Here is a 15,427-nt window from a genome sequence, read left to right as displayed (position 1 = left end):
TTGGAGTACTATTACAATCATAATCCAATTTCCAAAAGAGATGTAAAAATCTCTTTTGGAAGGCTATAGCCTGAGTATCATGCCTTCCTAAGGGGCTAGGGGAGAGGAGATTTTAGATGGGGGAGGGGGGAGGGGGAGAAGCTCAGCTCTCTCCCTTTTTCGTTTCCATCTTTCCCCTTTTCCCCAGAAACGCCTGATACTCAGGCTAGGAAGGCCAGTAACTCATTCGATCCAGTTTCAGTAGCCTGAGATCATGCCCTCACCCTCTCTTTATTTTTGTTTTTTCTTTCCTTTTCTTTTCTTTTCACTTTTTCTGCAGTGGAATGGTTATACAATATTTTTCAGGAAACGTCCCTCGAACAAACGCTCACCTGGTCTGCTACACAGCCGTTTTAAGTGTCGTCACGCAACGCTCCTGCGTGACGACAATAAAAACGGCTGTGTAGCAGACTAACACTCACCCCGTCGACCAAAATGAGCTTGTCATAAGCTGTTTCCGGTGTCGTCACGCAACGCTCCCCCTTTCTTAACACCCGGCTCCCAACAGGAACGTTGCTGACAACACAAAAAGACTGCCCCGTCGTTTTAATACTTCTTTTCGGACGTCACAAAAAGCCCGTTTTTTCACTTGACTGAATTTTTAAGTTTTAAAGAAATAAATGAAAAAGCAGCCTCCTTTGGTATGATAAATTATTTGGTACCGTAGTCTACATTACATTCGCAGTATAACTATAAAAAGGGTCAAAGAAGTCATTTAGAAGTTCATCCTTTTAAAATAGTCCATCTAATAAAAACAGTTCTAATACGGTACACATCCGCTAATACATTATTAAACTTACTTGTTTTGAACTCTGGCAAAGTGGGTTCTTGTATTTTGGGGTACTTATTGGCAAGTTAATCTAAATCAGGATGTCCTGTCTAAATAGCATGGGCCAATAGAGCCAGCATACTGGACCCTTGAGGTTCAAATCCACGGCGCATCCGATAGTCTAACCGTATCGTTTCCATTTATCCACCAGCTGGTTCAAACAGTTTCAAATAATTTTCAACAATCACGGAAATCAGAAAGGAAATTAAATCACGCATCACGCATTATGAAAATTGTCCACCACGCATCACGTGCTATGCCCAGTCACGCCTCACGCCTGGGCCCGATCACGCATCACGCTGATAATTTGGGACACAACACTCGTCACGGAAAACCCCTTTGCCACCCGGTTCAAACACAGTGCACCTGTTTACAGGCTGATACCGTGGCTGGTACCCATAAAAGACAATGGCGCGCGGGAGACTTGTTATTTGAAAATTGATTTAATACCACTATAAAAAAGGAGTCGTAATTTTAACATCTCCTTGCAGTGACGGTTGTTTTGGCTCAGCAAAACACCAAACAGCACGAGTGAATCGAGGTCCGGTTCAATTACCCACCATAAATTAAGATTCCAATGGACACAGCTCGGATATGTCGAAACTTGTACGGCGATCGCATTTTGATCTGTTTCTGCGAATTAGGAGCAATCACCTTCAATTCCGGATACGACCAGGAAATTTTTGGAATGATATTGTGAGTGTATTTCCTCTCGAAAGTGCGATCGGGATGAACTTGAAATAGAGGGAGGATTATTTCCGAGTTTGGTACGAAGACATTCTAATCAATGATCGGCTAACTTCGGAAATTCTTCGCCACGGAAGAACCAATTCTCTGCCCAGTTTCTCACGGACGAAAATATTGGCAGCTGGGCAAAAATGGCGGATCTTTAACCTTTGTATGAGTAAAGGAATCTTTCGGCTTCTATTCGGGCCACGGAGAACTCCCTCCAATAGGGAGCAAACAGAACGTTGGAAGGAAAATGGCTACTAGAAATCTAACGGAGATTTATATCAATCTTCGCACTGAAATTAGTCGTTTCAAGGCCTATTCACTCGGTGACTCCGTACGTAGTGATAGCCCTGGGGTACTGTACTGACATATACTGCCACAAAACATACACTGTTTGTTTTATATCGTACCAGATGGAGAACTTTCCTGATGATGATTTGTTTTGATTTAATTTAACCAGGACGATGACACAGTAGCACTCGTTCGAAGAACAAGCGATCTCGAACTTGGCGTTCAAACCGGAGGAATAAGCTCCTTACCTCCGCAATGGTGGGTATGATTTCTTGGTAATCGTCTAATTTAGAGTGTGAGGATGATGTTTTTTCTAAAATAAAATTAACTTCTGAAATAGAAATTTGTTTGTCAATATAGCTATATTCAAGATACGAGACTGTATGATCTAGTAACCTATGATTAAATGCACGTATGTTAAAATACAATGCATGGATTATTATTTTTGACTAAAAAGTTAGCATCGCTTAAGCCTTGTTTCCCATAATCGTTTTTTTATTAAGCCAAAGTTCTAAAATATTGAATGGCAAAACCACAGCTACTTTCAACTATTGTTTATCAGGAAATGAACAAAAAACAAACACAAAAAAACAAGCCAATAATTATGTTCTTAGCTGCTGTGTATGTAAACTTTCGTTTTGATTTGTGTTAGATTATGGGAATGAATCTGAGACAGGGACCATAAAAATTGGCTGGCTTGAAATTTTTCGGTTCAAAGACAGTTGTCCAACTTAGATTTGTCTTTTGCTCAGTAGATATTCCAAAGCATTCTAATTCACTTCTCTTAATTTTCCAGGGTTGATGTTGTGGAAGAGGTAGGTATAAGCTATAGTTTCACAAGTTTTTAACTCGCCCAAAAATTTACAGTAGAACCCGGGAAACTCGAACTCTGAAGAGAAACAAAAAACAGTTCAAGTTAGCGGGGGTTCAAGTTATAGGGATCAACTGAATTGTCAATCTTCTGTGTAAATATTGCTAGTTTACTGATATTTCAGCACTTCAGTATACAGCAGAGTGCAAATTAAATTTATATCATTAGAAATTGTGACAGATCTAGACTATACAGAAATATTTTACTGCATGAAAAAAATAAGTTAACCAGAACAGACAGCAAACAGCTTATAAGAGAAAACAACCCTCAAAACCTATCACGATACACGGGCCTTATTCAACCGAGACTATTAGTAAATATGATCAATAAACAGTAATCTATAATTTATAGTCGTCATAAAATGCATTGTGGCACAAGACAAAAGTATTTATACGTTTCAAGATTCTTTCCTTTTATTTTGTCACGTTTCTTCAACTTATTAAAAAACGAATTACACATGTAGTTTGTTTTCATTTTGTGACCTTGAAAAGTTTAAAGATTACTCACATCCATTAGCGCCTACATCAAAAAATGTAAATAGATCAAATGGTCGATAACAGATTTTTTACCATAATATGAGTTTGGTTCAAAGTACTGAAGAACACAAACTTAAAACTGTTTTTTGTTTAAAAGCGATTCATCTTGAAGGTCAATAATTGACATTTTTATAGTGAAAACCCTACGCATACTTTACCTTCTCACTCTTACAGTGTACGTATACAGAACACCTTCAGTAAAATACGAGTTGTGTATATATCAGTGTCATGCGTGAGTGAAATCAATTTATATGGGGTTTTTTAAAGTTCCCATTTTCAATGGCTTTTAGTTTACACCTCAATAAAAGTTATGCCTGTTAAAGCGAGCTGTAAACTTTCAAAGTTTATCGAAACTCCCTAATGCTAACATCAATTGTACTTGTTGAATAGGGCATAGAGGCACAGAAATTAGGAGAAGCATAACACTTGTTCATGCACAATTTTAATGATGCAGATACAAGCAAAAGCAAAAACTCTGGGTCACATTGATAACAATATTGTAAGGTCTAGTATGCTAAGTCACCAAACCTTGTTCCTAACTTGTAGTAACTTGCCTCAGTTCTTTATTTCTCTCAAATTAGTACACCTGTACTTAAAGCTCCTGGTGAAGCTTTGTATTCTGGAAGCTTTGTTGCTCATTTGCCCTCTCGCTAATAAGGCTATGAGATGAACTTGTGTGCAAATTTCTCAAAGTTCCTGTTTTAGCCGGACAAGACAGTGTTCTTCATCCTAATCTGAAATTTAGACCTCCAAAAAGACGTGTGTTGCATTAAACAGAAATAAATAAATCTTTAAACAGACTCTTTGAAGATGGACAAACATATTTTATGGATCAAGCAATGCCCTCTGGGTTACTAGGTTGATAATTAAAAGTGTTCATTTTTTAATGTAGGAGACCGAAAAAATCCAAAATCAAATTTATGAACTGGGCATGCCTTGAGGCAGCCCAGTTAAAAGCTAATGGGATGGCATTTGTGGTAAGTTGCAAGAACCAGAATTTGAGTCATCAAGGTAAATTCTGATGAAGGGAAACAAATATTATAATTTTTAGATTGAGTTAGTGGCGAATTTGAGTTACCCAAGTAAAAGTGACTGAAAAGTAGGGTCAAATCCCAGGGAAGTGAGACAGGAGTTAACAGGGAACATGGGTTATCCAAGTTCAAGTTACCAGGGCCCTACTGTATTTTAATTTTTATTTCCTCTTTTAGTCGTGTCAAGGTTTGAATTTATCAATTCCTTTCCTTTTTTTTACGTAGATTCAATATGAAATTACTAGGATAAAGCAAAGAAGTAAGTTTAAGCTTAAGTTAAATTGCTCTAGGCAGTATATTAGATTTTATATCAGGGTTTTCATTAAGAATTCTGGTAGCAGGAGAAACGTGTAACATTACAGGAGAATATAGTATAAATAGTCATAGCAGGGTTGTCAAAAGTAGCCGGCTGCCTGCGAAAAATATCGCCGCCTACTTGGTTAGTATCAGCCGGCTACTCTGCTTAGCATTTCTGTACAAATGGCATTTTTAAATAAAATATCTCTGGACTGGCTGCTTATTTTAACAACTCAGCCGTCTACTTCAAAACTTTCTGACAACCCTGTATAGGCTACCGAACATTAGCCGGAGAATTTTGTGTAGTAAACTGAGAATTCCCCAATCTCCGATGCCTAATGAACACCCTGCTGTGTTTGTTTTTAACAGTTTGTTTTCTGATGTGTCATCACCTTTGTGGTGTTACAGCTATGAGAATTTTGAAATATTCCTCCAAACTGTTACTGATTTTTTTTTATTTTTATGGTAATTACTTGAGTATCGAAAATTTTCTAATAGGAGAAAAAGGGAAAAGGTAATTAAAGATTGGAATCATTTTTTTTAGTGCAAGAGTTGTCAACTCTTCATGATCGACACCTGAACAGACCAACGCTTGATGACAGTGTGGATGAAGAACAGACAATAGAAATAACCACGAAAGAAATCACTCAGGTTTGTACTTCAGCCTTATGCCAATGAATACTGTTTTTAGACAGGTGCCTTTTTAGGAAGAGGGGAGGTTTTCCTGGGGTGTACTCCCTATAATGCCGTGTATGACGAGGCTCCACCCCAAAGGGCAGAGATTTCACTGGTGGAAGTATATAAAAGGGCAGGAACATTTATCATTTTGATCTGTTAAAGGACCCAGTAGGGCTAACAGATGCATTTTATGACTGTGAAAAAGTCAAGAAAACTTTCTAGTTTTGTGATTTATTCATATTTAAAGTCAGTGCATTTTAGCCTATAGAAGGGATCAGAGTTCTAAATTAGGTTTGTAAAGGGAGTACCATCTCTCAATAGAAATTTTATGAAAGGGATACCTTTTTTGTCAGAAATGGTATGTAAAAGGGCGAGGGGTTGGACCTTGGGGTGGAGCTTCTTGGTATATATCCCCATATGTATGTAACTTTGTTGAGTTCCTCATTCAGGGGACAGTATGTAGTATTACTCTTGGCTGCACCATGCTATGGAAACGGTGACGAAATTTAGACAGTTGGCATATTCAAAAAAATTATATTTAACCTTTCACTCCTGCTAACAGCCAATGTCAACAAATTGACAAAAATTCCGAAAAAAAACTTTTTTTGTAAGGAATTACAGTAGCAACATGCAAATGTTATTCCAGAAAGGTTTTAGAGAATAACTTGACATCTGATTGCCATACAAACACTTTCAGTAATTTCTCTTGCATTTACCTTACTGACTATAAAACTGAAAACCACATGATTTGTATTTCTTTTATTGTTAGATGTTCCATCAGTGTCAAGGTTCCATTCAAAGAATAGGGAGGCAAAGTAGAGGCACTTCAAAGCAAGAACAACGTCTTCTCAAAAATGTCATGTCATCACTAGCTGTCAGTCTACAGGATCTGTCCCTGAACTTCAGGAGAGGACAGTCATCATATTTGAAAAGTGAGTATTGCAGATGTCACTGGGTTTGGTTATTTTGTGGTTTAGTGCACCCTAGAACCCGAAATTCTTGTTACTGTTGGTTGCATCTAAGCATGGACACGAGACCAAAAAACATGTTCTAATAGGGTGCCAGACATGTCCTGTTTTGCCACCAAACATTTGAAGTTTGACAGCTGTTAAAGCAAACTGTCGCTCCAAAGGTTAAGTTGTTTGCATGTTTTGGATCAGCACGTTCCTTTCATCTTTTATTTTTCTCAAGTTTCATTAATATTTCTTGCTCAGAAACAGCACACTTGCTTTTAAGAATTATTCTTTGGAGATTTGCAACTCTCTAAATTTGATAAACAGCTACCTACTTTACACGTGAACATTAGTCCAAACTTCAACAGTTTGGCGGCGAAACGTGTCTTGTTTTCATCCGATTAGAACATGTTTGTATACTATTGCTACCCTAAAATAAGGACTCCTTATGTTTACTGTTCCCTTTCACAACAAGAATTTGCCTAAAGTGAGAGTTTAGTGAGAGTGAGAGTATAGTGTGTATACTGTAGTGAGAGCTTGACATGATTTTTGTAGCAAGAAATACAATGTAAATGACAGTGTTACTCTGGATTATTTCATCATTACAGTGTGTTTAATAATACTGTTCCAGTTTTAACAAAAACATTATGGAAAGTTGAGACCTTCAACTCTTTTGTACTGGCCTCCAGTTTGGAATTCAAAATGTACTGTTGCATTTCTGCATAACTTCCATCATCATCCATTATTGTGTTGTTCCAGAAAATATTCATACTCCCCGCAAGGATGTATTTTGGTTTAAATGCCCCCACCCCTCTGGAAATTTCAGTTTAGTTTCATACCTTCCTTTAAAAAATATTTTAGCCTTTAAGACCCCCCTCCCCTTTGCAATTTCCAGTGACCATCCTTGGGGTGGGTATGGATATTTTCTTGAACCACACATTTTAAGGTTGACACACTGATTCATTTAGATACGTGCTGGTAACGCTTTAGCGAATTTCCCTTTTTAGGACTGAAGAATCGAGAAGAGAGGGAAAGACAGTATTTTGACACTGGTCTTCCAGCTACCAGCAGTGCACTCATGAATGAAGATGTTGTTGAGGATGATGAACTTTATGATAGAGTGAGTGATCTTCTTCATTTAACCAACCACACACAGCTGTAGTGCCAAAATTTAATGATCTCAATTCAGTCATGTGCAAGTTGCAATGTCTCATTAGAGCTGTCAGTTGATGGTTATAATAATGTTTACAATATTTTGAGCTGGCATGAATAATATTTTGTGAGCGCTGTTGAAGCTCTTGTGAGCAAACATCCCTGGGAATTGGATGAGGGAATCATTCTTGCATACAGCCTATTGCATTACAAAGGATAAGAAAGTACATCTACATACGCAACTTAATTGTCTTTGACTGCTGATAAAAATACTAACTAAGACATTAATTAAATGGGAGTGTAAATGGTGTTTTGTAAACTATGGTAGCTGTAAGTAGGGATGTCTACTTACAGGAGCTTTGAGTTTATGGCTCTATTGGCGCTGGTGTTTCATGAGAGGACCCCTTCACCATTCCGTTCATGTATGCTTTATTAGCTGGTTATAACATTTGTGTCTGTGGAGCTAATCCTGAAATGTGACAATTCAAATAAAATCTTTTCTGCAGTACTCTTACATGTATGTGGTACTTTTTGTCTGCTTTATATAAGCTTGTTTTACCTTTCTGTCTTTGGGCAACTTATTCTTTGTGTTTGCATTGACCACTTATGCATGAGTTTGATATTTTGGCAGGGAACTGTGCCATTTTAACATTGTTTTATATTTCATGTTGTTTGTTAACAGGGATTTACTTCTGATCAGATGAGGCTAGTTGAAGACAATTCAGCTTTAATTGAGCATAGGGAGAAAGAAATACAGTCAATAGTGCAATCAATATCAGAACTAAATGAAATATTCCGAGACCTTGCTACTATGATAGTAGAGCAGGTAACTAAAGAATGTTATTTGTCCTTTACAGGGTCCTAAGGGTCATGGAAAACCTGGAAAGTCATAAAATTTTAGAATTTCATTTTCCAGGCCTGGAAAGTCTTGTATTCTAATTGTCAGTCCTGGAAAGTCATGGGATATTAAAGTTATGTTTGATAAATTAGTTACTACGGATGTCCAAGCAAGGACAATGCAAGATAGAGTCAAGAAATTAAAAAGCTGAAGTAGCATGCATTTTGGTGAAAAACAGATTTTGTGTTTGTTGAACTTAGTTAGGCCAAAAAATAACCTGAAAAGGAAAAATTTTCCAGTGACAGCTTAACACCGGGTCATGGAAAAGTTGAAAAGTTATGGAAAAATTCATGGAAAGTCATAGAATTTGAGGAGCTCAAAAGAGTACTTACCCTGCTTTAAAAATTTCTTCTTTATCTATGAAGCTTCAAGAATAGTTTTCTGAAAGCTGAATGTTTGAATCTTGTTTCTTTTTCAGTGGACCATGAACTAAATCACTTCATTGGATTGATCCTTCTTGCTCATTCTTTCCACAGGGAACTATTTTGGATAGAATAGATTACAATGTAGAACAAGCTGCTGTTAAAGTGGAAGAAGGCCTAGAACAACTTAGAAAGGTCAGTACTTGTTGGAAGAGGCAGTGGTATTTTCAAAGATCATTTTTAAGTATTTGCGCTTTTCTCTCATTTGTTAAGTTTTAGTCCTTATCGAAAAGAAAAGAGTTTTTTCTGCATTCAATTTTCTGCTCTCTTGGGCCTTTTCCATTAAAAAAAAGGAATGGTGTCATTTCAGATTAATTGTTGTAAATGTTATTGTTTGACACCAAGAAGTCCCAGGAGGCAAAAACCAGGCCTAAACAAAGATTTTTCTGTTCATGCCAATAAACTCAAAAAGCCAGTTTAATCCCCAAAAAACCACTACATGATTTCTAGACCACGAAGGATGTTTCCACCTCCCTATCACCATAAACCAGAGACCCCTCCCCACTCCCTTGTGCTGGGATAAGATTCCCTAGACCCTCTGGAACCTATGGAAAATGGTTGGACATTCTCCCCAGCTGAACTAGAACAACTAATTAAATCATATAATTATATATTTGTCTTGTTTGCAGGGCGAGAAGCACCAGAAAGCATCTCGGAAGATGTTATGTATAATATTTTTAGCTATTGTTGTAATAATAATGCTTCTAGCTCTGGTAATAACAAAAGCCAAATGATAAGCAATATATTGATTATTGAGTAATAATCTATTTAGGTTGTTTCATATTAATTTGTATATTTGATAAGAAATGAATTAAATTAGGAGGAACATTTTTATCACTCAAGTTTTTTTAATGTTAAACTTTACTTGTGTTTGGTTGAAGTAAAGTTTGGTTTAGAAATTCTGCTTTTTTCATCAGAGTTTTGGAATTATGTTTAGCAAACAGTGAAGTTGTCTGAAATATCTTTCATCTCCACCCCCTATTAACCCGTGGAGGGTGCGGGGGAGAGAGACATCTGAACTCCAAGCGTTGAAATGTTGTCTGGTGAGATCAACTACTTTTGCAATTATGATAGGTATTTTCTCATTGGCTATAACCTTTCTGAAAAAGAAAACCTTTTGTTATTGGCCAAACACACTAAGGAAAACATCCAGTTTGAAATAGCGTTTGAAATGTGACCTTAGAGTTAGCCTTTCTTGACAAAGCGAAAACTTATACCACAGTAGTAACTGACGAGGAACCTTTTAATTCCAAAACTGCAGTCTCACTTTAGGCACTTGTAACAAAAAATGCACTACCAGTACAGTAACTCCAAGTCCAAGGTCATGTTTCACACTGTACATTAAATGTACAGAGTCATTTAATTATTCAGGAGGCCTTATTGTCAAGCTTTATGGCACTCAAAACACAGAAAACTTCATATCGACCATATGCATGCTGCTGTTCACTGTTCCATGACTTATGGCTGCCAACTTGTTAAGCAATCTAAATTTATGCAAAAATGCATAAATTACTTGGTGGCGTCATTGAACGGCATAATTATTTTTAATGCTCAGAATTCAGACGTCTCTTTCCTCTGTGCCCTCCACGGGTTAGGAGGAGGATGTGTGACATTTCAGACTAATACTTAAGTTTTGCAGTCTTTTTTAGTGAGTTTCTTTTTTTTATCAGTCAGTCTTAGCAGTATCACCTTCACCACCATCTCCCCACCCCCTTACAATACTATGACAAAACAAAGCAAAGACACGGATGAGAGGACCATATCCTGGCCCTTTTTCATTATTTGAAGCGATTTATGGAATAAGTTTCTAAATTACTCTGATCAAATTTTAAATTTTTCCTTTGATTTACAAAAAGATGCAAGGCAGATTATATGAAAATATTATCTAATCTAATCTAGCAGTTTATTAAAAGAAACTTGAGGCTATACTTTGGGCACTACCTTGATTCGGTCACTTGTGCAATCTCAGGAACTGGCTTCTAGTCCTGGCAGAAGAAACGGTTTCTGCAGAAATTGTCAACTGTGATGCAATGGACATCATAATCTTAAATGATTGTATCAAACCAGCCAATACAAATCTAAGAAACATTTTTTAAAATGAAATAACTAATGAAGATGGGTGATTGGTTTCCCTGTTCATAGCATCTGCACAGTGGGAAATAATGCAGAAAAAATCTACTCTTCCCTGATGGATAGCATGCTAAGAATTTTTACTGGTGGAGCTGGGCTGGTAGGGATTGATGGCACAGGAAAACTGGAAGAGGAGTCTAGTAGTCTAGGAAATCTAGGCAGGGGTGGGAGGGGAACTAAAAAAATCAGGGCAAGTGGAATTTTCTGGGGAAAAAAAAGAGCCCAACAGCCTCTATAGTATTTACACACTAAAAATCTGTTATATTGAAATTATTGTAAGTTGTTGCTTACAGCTGCAGGTAATACCAGTAATTTTTGTGTACATGCAGAATGTTCATCTAAGGTCGAAACCATGTTTCATCCATTAAGTCAGTAATAATTTCTTCATGTTGTACTAATTTAAATCAGCATGATATTCAAAAATGCATTAAAGATTATTTTTCACTTATGAGACTGAGTTCAACGAAATTTTTTTAAGGGAGCTTGTCAAATTTCTGTTAGAAAAGGGCCAAATAATTTATTCACAATAATAATTTATTATTATTATTATTATTATTATTATTATTATTATTGTTATTATCATTATTATCATCATCATCATTGTCATTATCCAATAAAACAGAGGGTTTCCCTGGGGAAACAAAGTCCAGTCAAGTCTCAACCAGAGACCTCAGACTCCTATCACCTTTCTAAGGATAAGTGCTGATATCAAAGAAGTGCAGAAATTTGCATTCATCACCATAGGAACGAGAAAGAAACTGGAGCCGAAACTGGAGTGTTGACTGTTACAGGGGACGTTCCAGTCAGTTATTTCCTATTGCCTGTGTCCCTAGTAACAATCCGAAAGTTAACTTGGTCTTAATCCCTCTTGTTTCTAAAGTGGTGAATTATTATTGTCTGTTTTGTTTTATTATCATTTTGTCATACAAGTTAAATATATATACATGGAATTTAAAAAAAAAGATGAGGCAAGGGAGCCCAAGGAAGCCAATAAGGCTTATGAATAGGACCACCTTTAAATAAAAGTAGAAATGGCTGAACGTGCAAGTGCAAAAACAAAAAAGAAAAAGGGGAGAAAAAAATAATGCAAGATTGTACGAGGAAAAGAAGCAAAACACTACACACAAACATTAAGGGAACTAAAGTGTTCTTATACCAAGAAAAATGACTTTAGTTTAGAAGTGAACATAGCAATAATATAGTGTGGAAATAGGCTCTAAATACAATGAAATTGTTCTTTTCATGTCTGGGATTCCCAACTGCTTTAACTGAGCTGTCGTCTTTGACACTGATCCAATGCCCCCACCGCCACTGGCACAACTCTCGTCTTTGTATTCCACAAACTCTTGCCATGTCTTGACGCAGAAAAACCTTTCAGTTTTTTCCAAATATTTTTTTTTTAACAATTTACTAATTCAGGTCAGTTGGGCACAAAATATTTCGAATTTAAAAAGAAAAATATCCACTTAAATATTGTAGAGGGTGAAAAAAAGAAGATTTGCTCGCCCGATGAGGGACTTGAACCCGCGACCCTCAGATTAAAAGTCTGATGCTCTACCGACTGAGCTAACCGGGCGCGCTCTGAAAGAAAGGGAAATTTTTCACTCCTTATTTGTAAAGAGAGAATAAGAAACACCATTGAAAAATATCGCCTCGTTTTGATGCGGAGCCACAGTGCCATTTTCTGTTTGATAGCAATTGTAGTTTATGTAGTTAAAATGCATCTTATGTACTATCTCGACGACAAAGGGAAGCGAGTTTACACTTTGAAGGTAAGCTTAAGAGCAGATCAAACTTTTGTTAAGGTTTTTAAAGACTTTTTTAACGTGATTTCTATCAAGTGTATACAGCTGAGTCCACGTGCGTAGAGGTCACTCAAATCATAAGTTTACTCTATTCGCAAAATGACTCGAAAACGATTATTCTTCTTTGATTTGCAGAAGATCGATCCTTCAGGCCACCCGACAAAGTCTGCTCATCCAGGTGTTGTCATCTTTTCCCTTTTTTATAATCGCAGCGCATGGAAGAACGAACGTTTAGAAGCCATTCTTATCCCGGCTTGGGTAAAACGGGATAAAGAATGGCTTCTAAACCTCTAAACAGCGTTTACATAGTATAATTCAGGAAGAAACCAGAACATTTCGGAGTAAGAGCTAACGTTGACATGGTTTGGCCAACTCTAGCGCACACTGTTGGGACCTCAAGTCTGAGTGTCCTCATTAGGGAGAGTAGGATTTATCGGCGTGTCCATTATAGCGAGCTGTCCCCGAGAGTTGACTGTACCTAGTGTACTGCTGCCTGCTAGTGGATATTGTCGATATTTAGGCTATGTTGACACTGTACCAGAAAGCTTCGGTTTTGGCCAGCACAAAAACCATACCGGCTAGGGCTTCTGCTCTCACATAATTTCGGCACGGGTCCTGTAACAGAGTGACGCTGCACTGTGCTATCACTAAAGTGGAGACCTGAGAGTCACATTTTGGCTTAGCCTGCAATTATACAGCGTCTCTCCTCGCTCATGGCTGGTAGGGACGTTTCACAGGGGAGGTGTCTGCACTTTAGCAACAGAAATTTGATACTGATAAGGTAAAATCAATCCAGAATTTAGTCAGGAGCTCTGATTGGCTAATGTTGTAGTTATATTGTTTTTGCTATTGTTTATGAAGACAAAAGATAAAAGGCCATAAAGGTCAAATGTAAACGCGATGAATCTGCTACAAAATAGTCAATATTCTTGGAATATATTCTTCTTAGAAGAAGCATTTGAGTTTGCTGGAGCTTGTTTGCAGAAGAACACTTTACCATAATTGAGCAGGAGAAACAAAAAATCAAACAAATTTACATTTGGAGCCCTACAAAAATGGCTATTGGATTAATTATGTGGAATTTCTCTCGCTGAGGCACAGATGTATATGTATATGGGGTGGCAAGTGACTCAAAGGGATGTCAAAAATTCAGGCTACTCCCTCCATTTGCATTTCTGGTTGCTTACCTCTGAAAAATTGACATATTTTGGTGAGCTTATAAAAGGCAACACTCCAGCTCTCATTCAGGGGAATGCACATTCAGAACTCAGCTGTAAGAGTGTTACCCTGGGCACCAAAGTTTTGCCTGCTATTAAGTTTAGAACAATATGGTATTATTGTGTTCAATTATCACCCTGCTACTTTTACAGTGATCCATTCTACGGTGGCAAAATACCTCTTTAAAACTATGCTGAAACTTGGAGACAGAGCCTTTATGGCTGTGGCTCTAAAGCTCTTGAATATTTTGGTCCATGATATTAGAACTACCACAGATTTTACCTTATTTAAACAAGTCTGTACTTTTTAAGCAAGCTTATGGGTAAGGCCAGGATTGTTCATTATTTGATTTTAATTCTTTGTAAGTACATCATAGATGGCTAAATTTATTTGTATACATTAGTTATTCCAGTATTTTATTGTAAGGTGCATTTTAAAACTTTGTTAAAAGAGCGTTTAAGCTCCACGTATACAGCAGATAGCAATCGTCAGATTCAAGTGAGAATTTCTCAAAATAGAAAATGAGCGGATAAAAACACCTCAAAATGATTCTTATGGACAAAAAAATCACGTGAAACTGCCAGTTTATGTGTTGAAATAATGGTACGTCAAGTGGAAACTTGGTCATGTGACACAAATTCGCATTTTTACTACCTGAGTAGTAAACTCAGTAAGCTATCAGATACACACCACTACAAGACGAGGAAAAGGGACAATCTAAATCTCCCTCTATGCAGAACAGTTACCACACAACGGTCATTTTTCTATCGCGCTGTAAGTGCTTTGAACTCTCTGACCTCAGACACTAGAAATAGCCCGTCACTATGTACCTTTAAGAGGATCGTCAAACACGAATTGCGGGTGCAGACCCCATGCATTAAATAGTTAATATTTGATTTAGTTTAGATCTCCAAAGAGATAACGTAATTGCACGTGCATAGTTTAAGGCTTTTATTTTTGTACCAAGCTTTTTTCTTCTTATCCCCTTCTTTTTAGCATTTGTAAATTAACTTCAGAATAGCCCTGAGGGAGAGTTAATAAAATTATTGTATTATATTGTATTGTATTTGCCGTGATGTAAATGTGATAATTTGTGCATTACAAACAAATATTTTCCTGCCAGCAGAGGCCTCTTTTCACTGGTAATCCAGTTTTGAAATATAATACTGTATATATATATATATTTTTAAAAGGTTGGACACAGCCGTCAGCCATTCACTATGTTGTATTTTTCAGCACGCTTTTCACCAGATGACAAGTATTCCCGGCACAGAGTGACCCTAAAAAGAAGATTTGGCATCTTACCTACTCAACAACCTAAGCCTGTTTACTAAGAGGTGCAGAAGGAACTTGAAGTTCAGGAATGTACATGTACAGCTACAAATGTAACCTGTTTTGAAATTGACTGTTACACTTTGATTGGACTGGTTGTGAATATGATCACTACTATTTTCTAATTCTTCACTTGGAGCGAAGATGAAGCATTATTGAAAACCACTTTCTTCAAATTATCATAATTGTCATCATCATCATCGTCGTCATCAT

General features: G+C 37.1%; 1 protein-coding gene, 1 long non-coding RNA gene and 1 other non-coding gene across 4 annotated transcripts; 2 read left to right on the top strand and 1 right to left on the bottom strand.

The window, feature by feature from the left end:
• The first annotated feature begins 1,729 nt into the window (after nucleotides 1-1,729).
• LOC140928275 (syntaxin-16-like) lies at nucleotides 1,730-9,710 on the top strand. Of its 2 annotated transcripts, none has more exons than XM_073378014.1 (10): nucleotides 1,730-1,934; nucleotides 2,061-2,149; nucleotides 2,688-2,706; nucleotides 4,555-4,588; nucleotides 5,171-5,277; nucleotides 6,074-6,236; nucleotides 7,265-7,377; nucleotides 8,092-8,235; nucleotides 8,784-8,864; nucleotides 9,359-9,710. In XM_073378014.1, exons 1-10 carry the CDS (start codon nucleotides 1,851-1,853, stop codon nucleotides 9,461-9,463), a joined length of 939 nt encoding a protein of 312 aa, XP_073234115.1. In that variant the 5' UTR covers nucleotides 1,730-1,850; the 3' UTR covers nucleotides 9,464-9,710. The 2 variants fall into 2 exon arrangements, with proteins under 2 accessions (XP_073234115.1, XP_073234114.1); XM_073378013.1 differs by having other exon boundaries at nucleotides 1,730-1,955; nucleotides 9,359-9,709.
• Nucleotides 9,711-12,362: 2,652 nt separating this feature from the next.
• Trnak-uuu (transfer RNA lysine (anticodon UUU)) lies at nucleotides 12,363-12,435 on the bottom strand. The gene has a single exon. It is a non-coding gene; the product is annotated as a tRNA-Lys (tRNA).
• A 74-nt stretch (nucleotides 12,436-12,509) lies between these two features.
• Nucleotides 12,510-15,215, top strand: LOC140926820 (uncharacterized). The gene is made up of 3 exons (XR_012164484.1): nucleotides 12,510-12,631; nucleotides 12,800-12,842; nucleotides 15,119-15,215. It is a non-coding gene; the product is annotated as an uncharacterized lncRNA (long non-coding RNA).
• Nucleotides 15,216-15,427: the final 212 nt, after the last annotated feature.

The sequence above is a fragment of the Porites lutea genome, chromosome 2 (assembly GCF_958299795.1).
Source record: "Porites lutea chromosome 2, jaPorLute2.1, whole genome shotgun sequence".
Classification (NCBI taxonomy): domain Eukaryota; kingdom Metazoa; phylum Cnidaria; class Anthozoa; order Scleractinia; family Poritidae; genus Porites; species Porites lutea.
Note: the sequence above shows the minus strand (reverse complement) of the source record. Positions and strands in the feature narration are given on the sequence as shown.

Coding starts and splice junctions, on each gene's coding strand:
- LOC140928275 (XM_073378013.1), top strand. CDS start 1,851: ATGGCTACTAGAAATCTAACGGAGATTTATATCAATCTTCGCACTGAA. Junction 1,956..2,060: donor TACGTAGTGATAGCCCTGGG/GTACTGTACTGA, acceptor TAATTTAACCAG/GACGATGACACAGTAGCACT. Junction 4,589..5,170: donor TACTAGGATAAAGCAAAGAA/GTAAGTTTAAGC, acceptor CATTTTTTTTAG/TGCAAGAGTTGTCAACTCTT.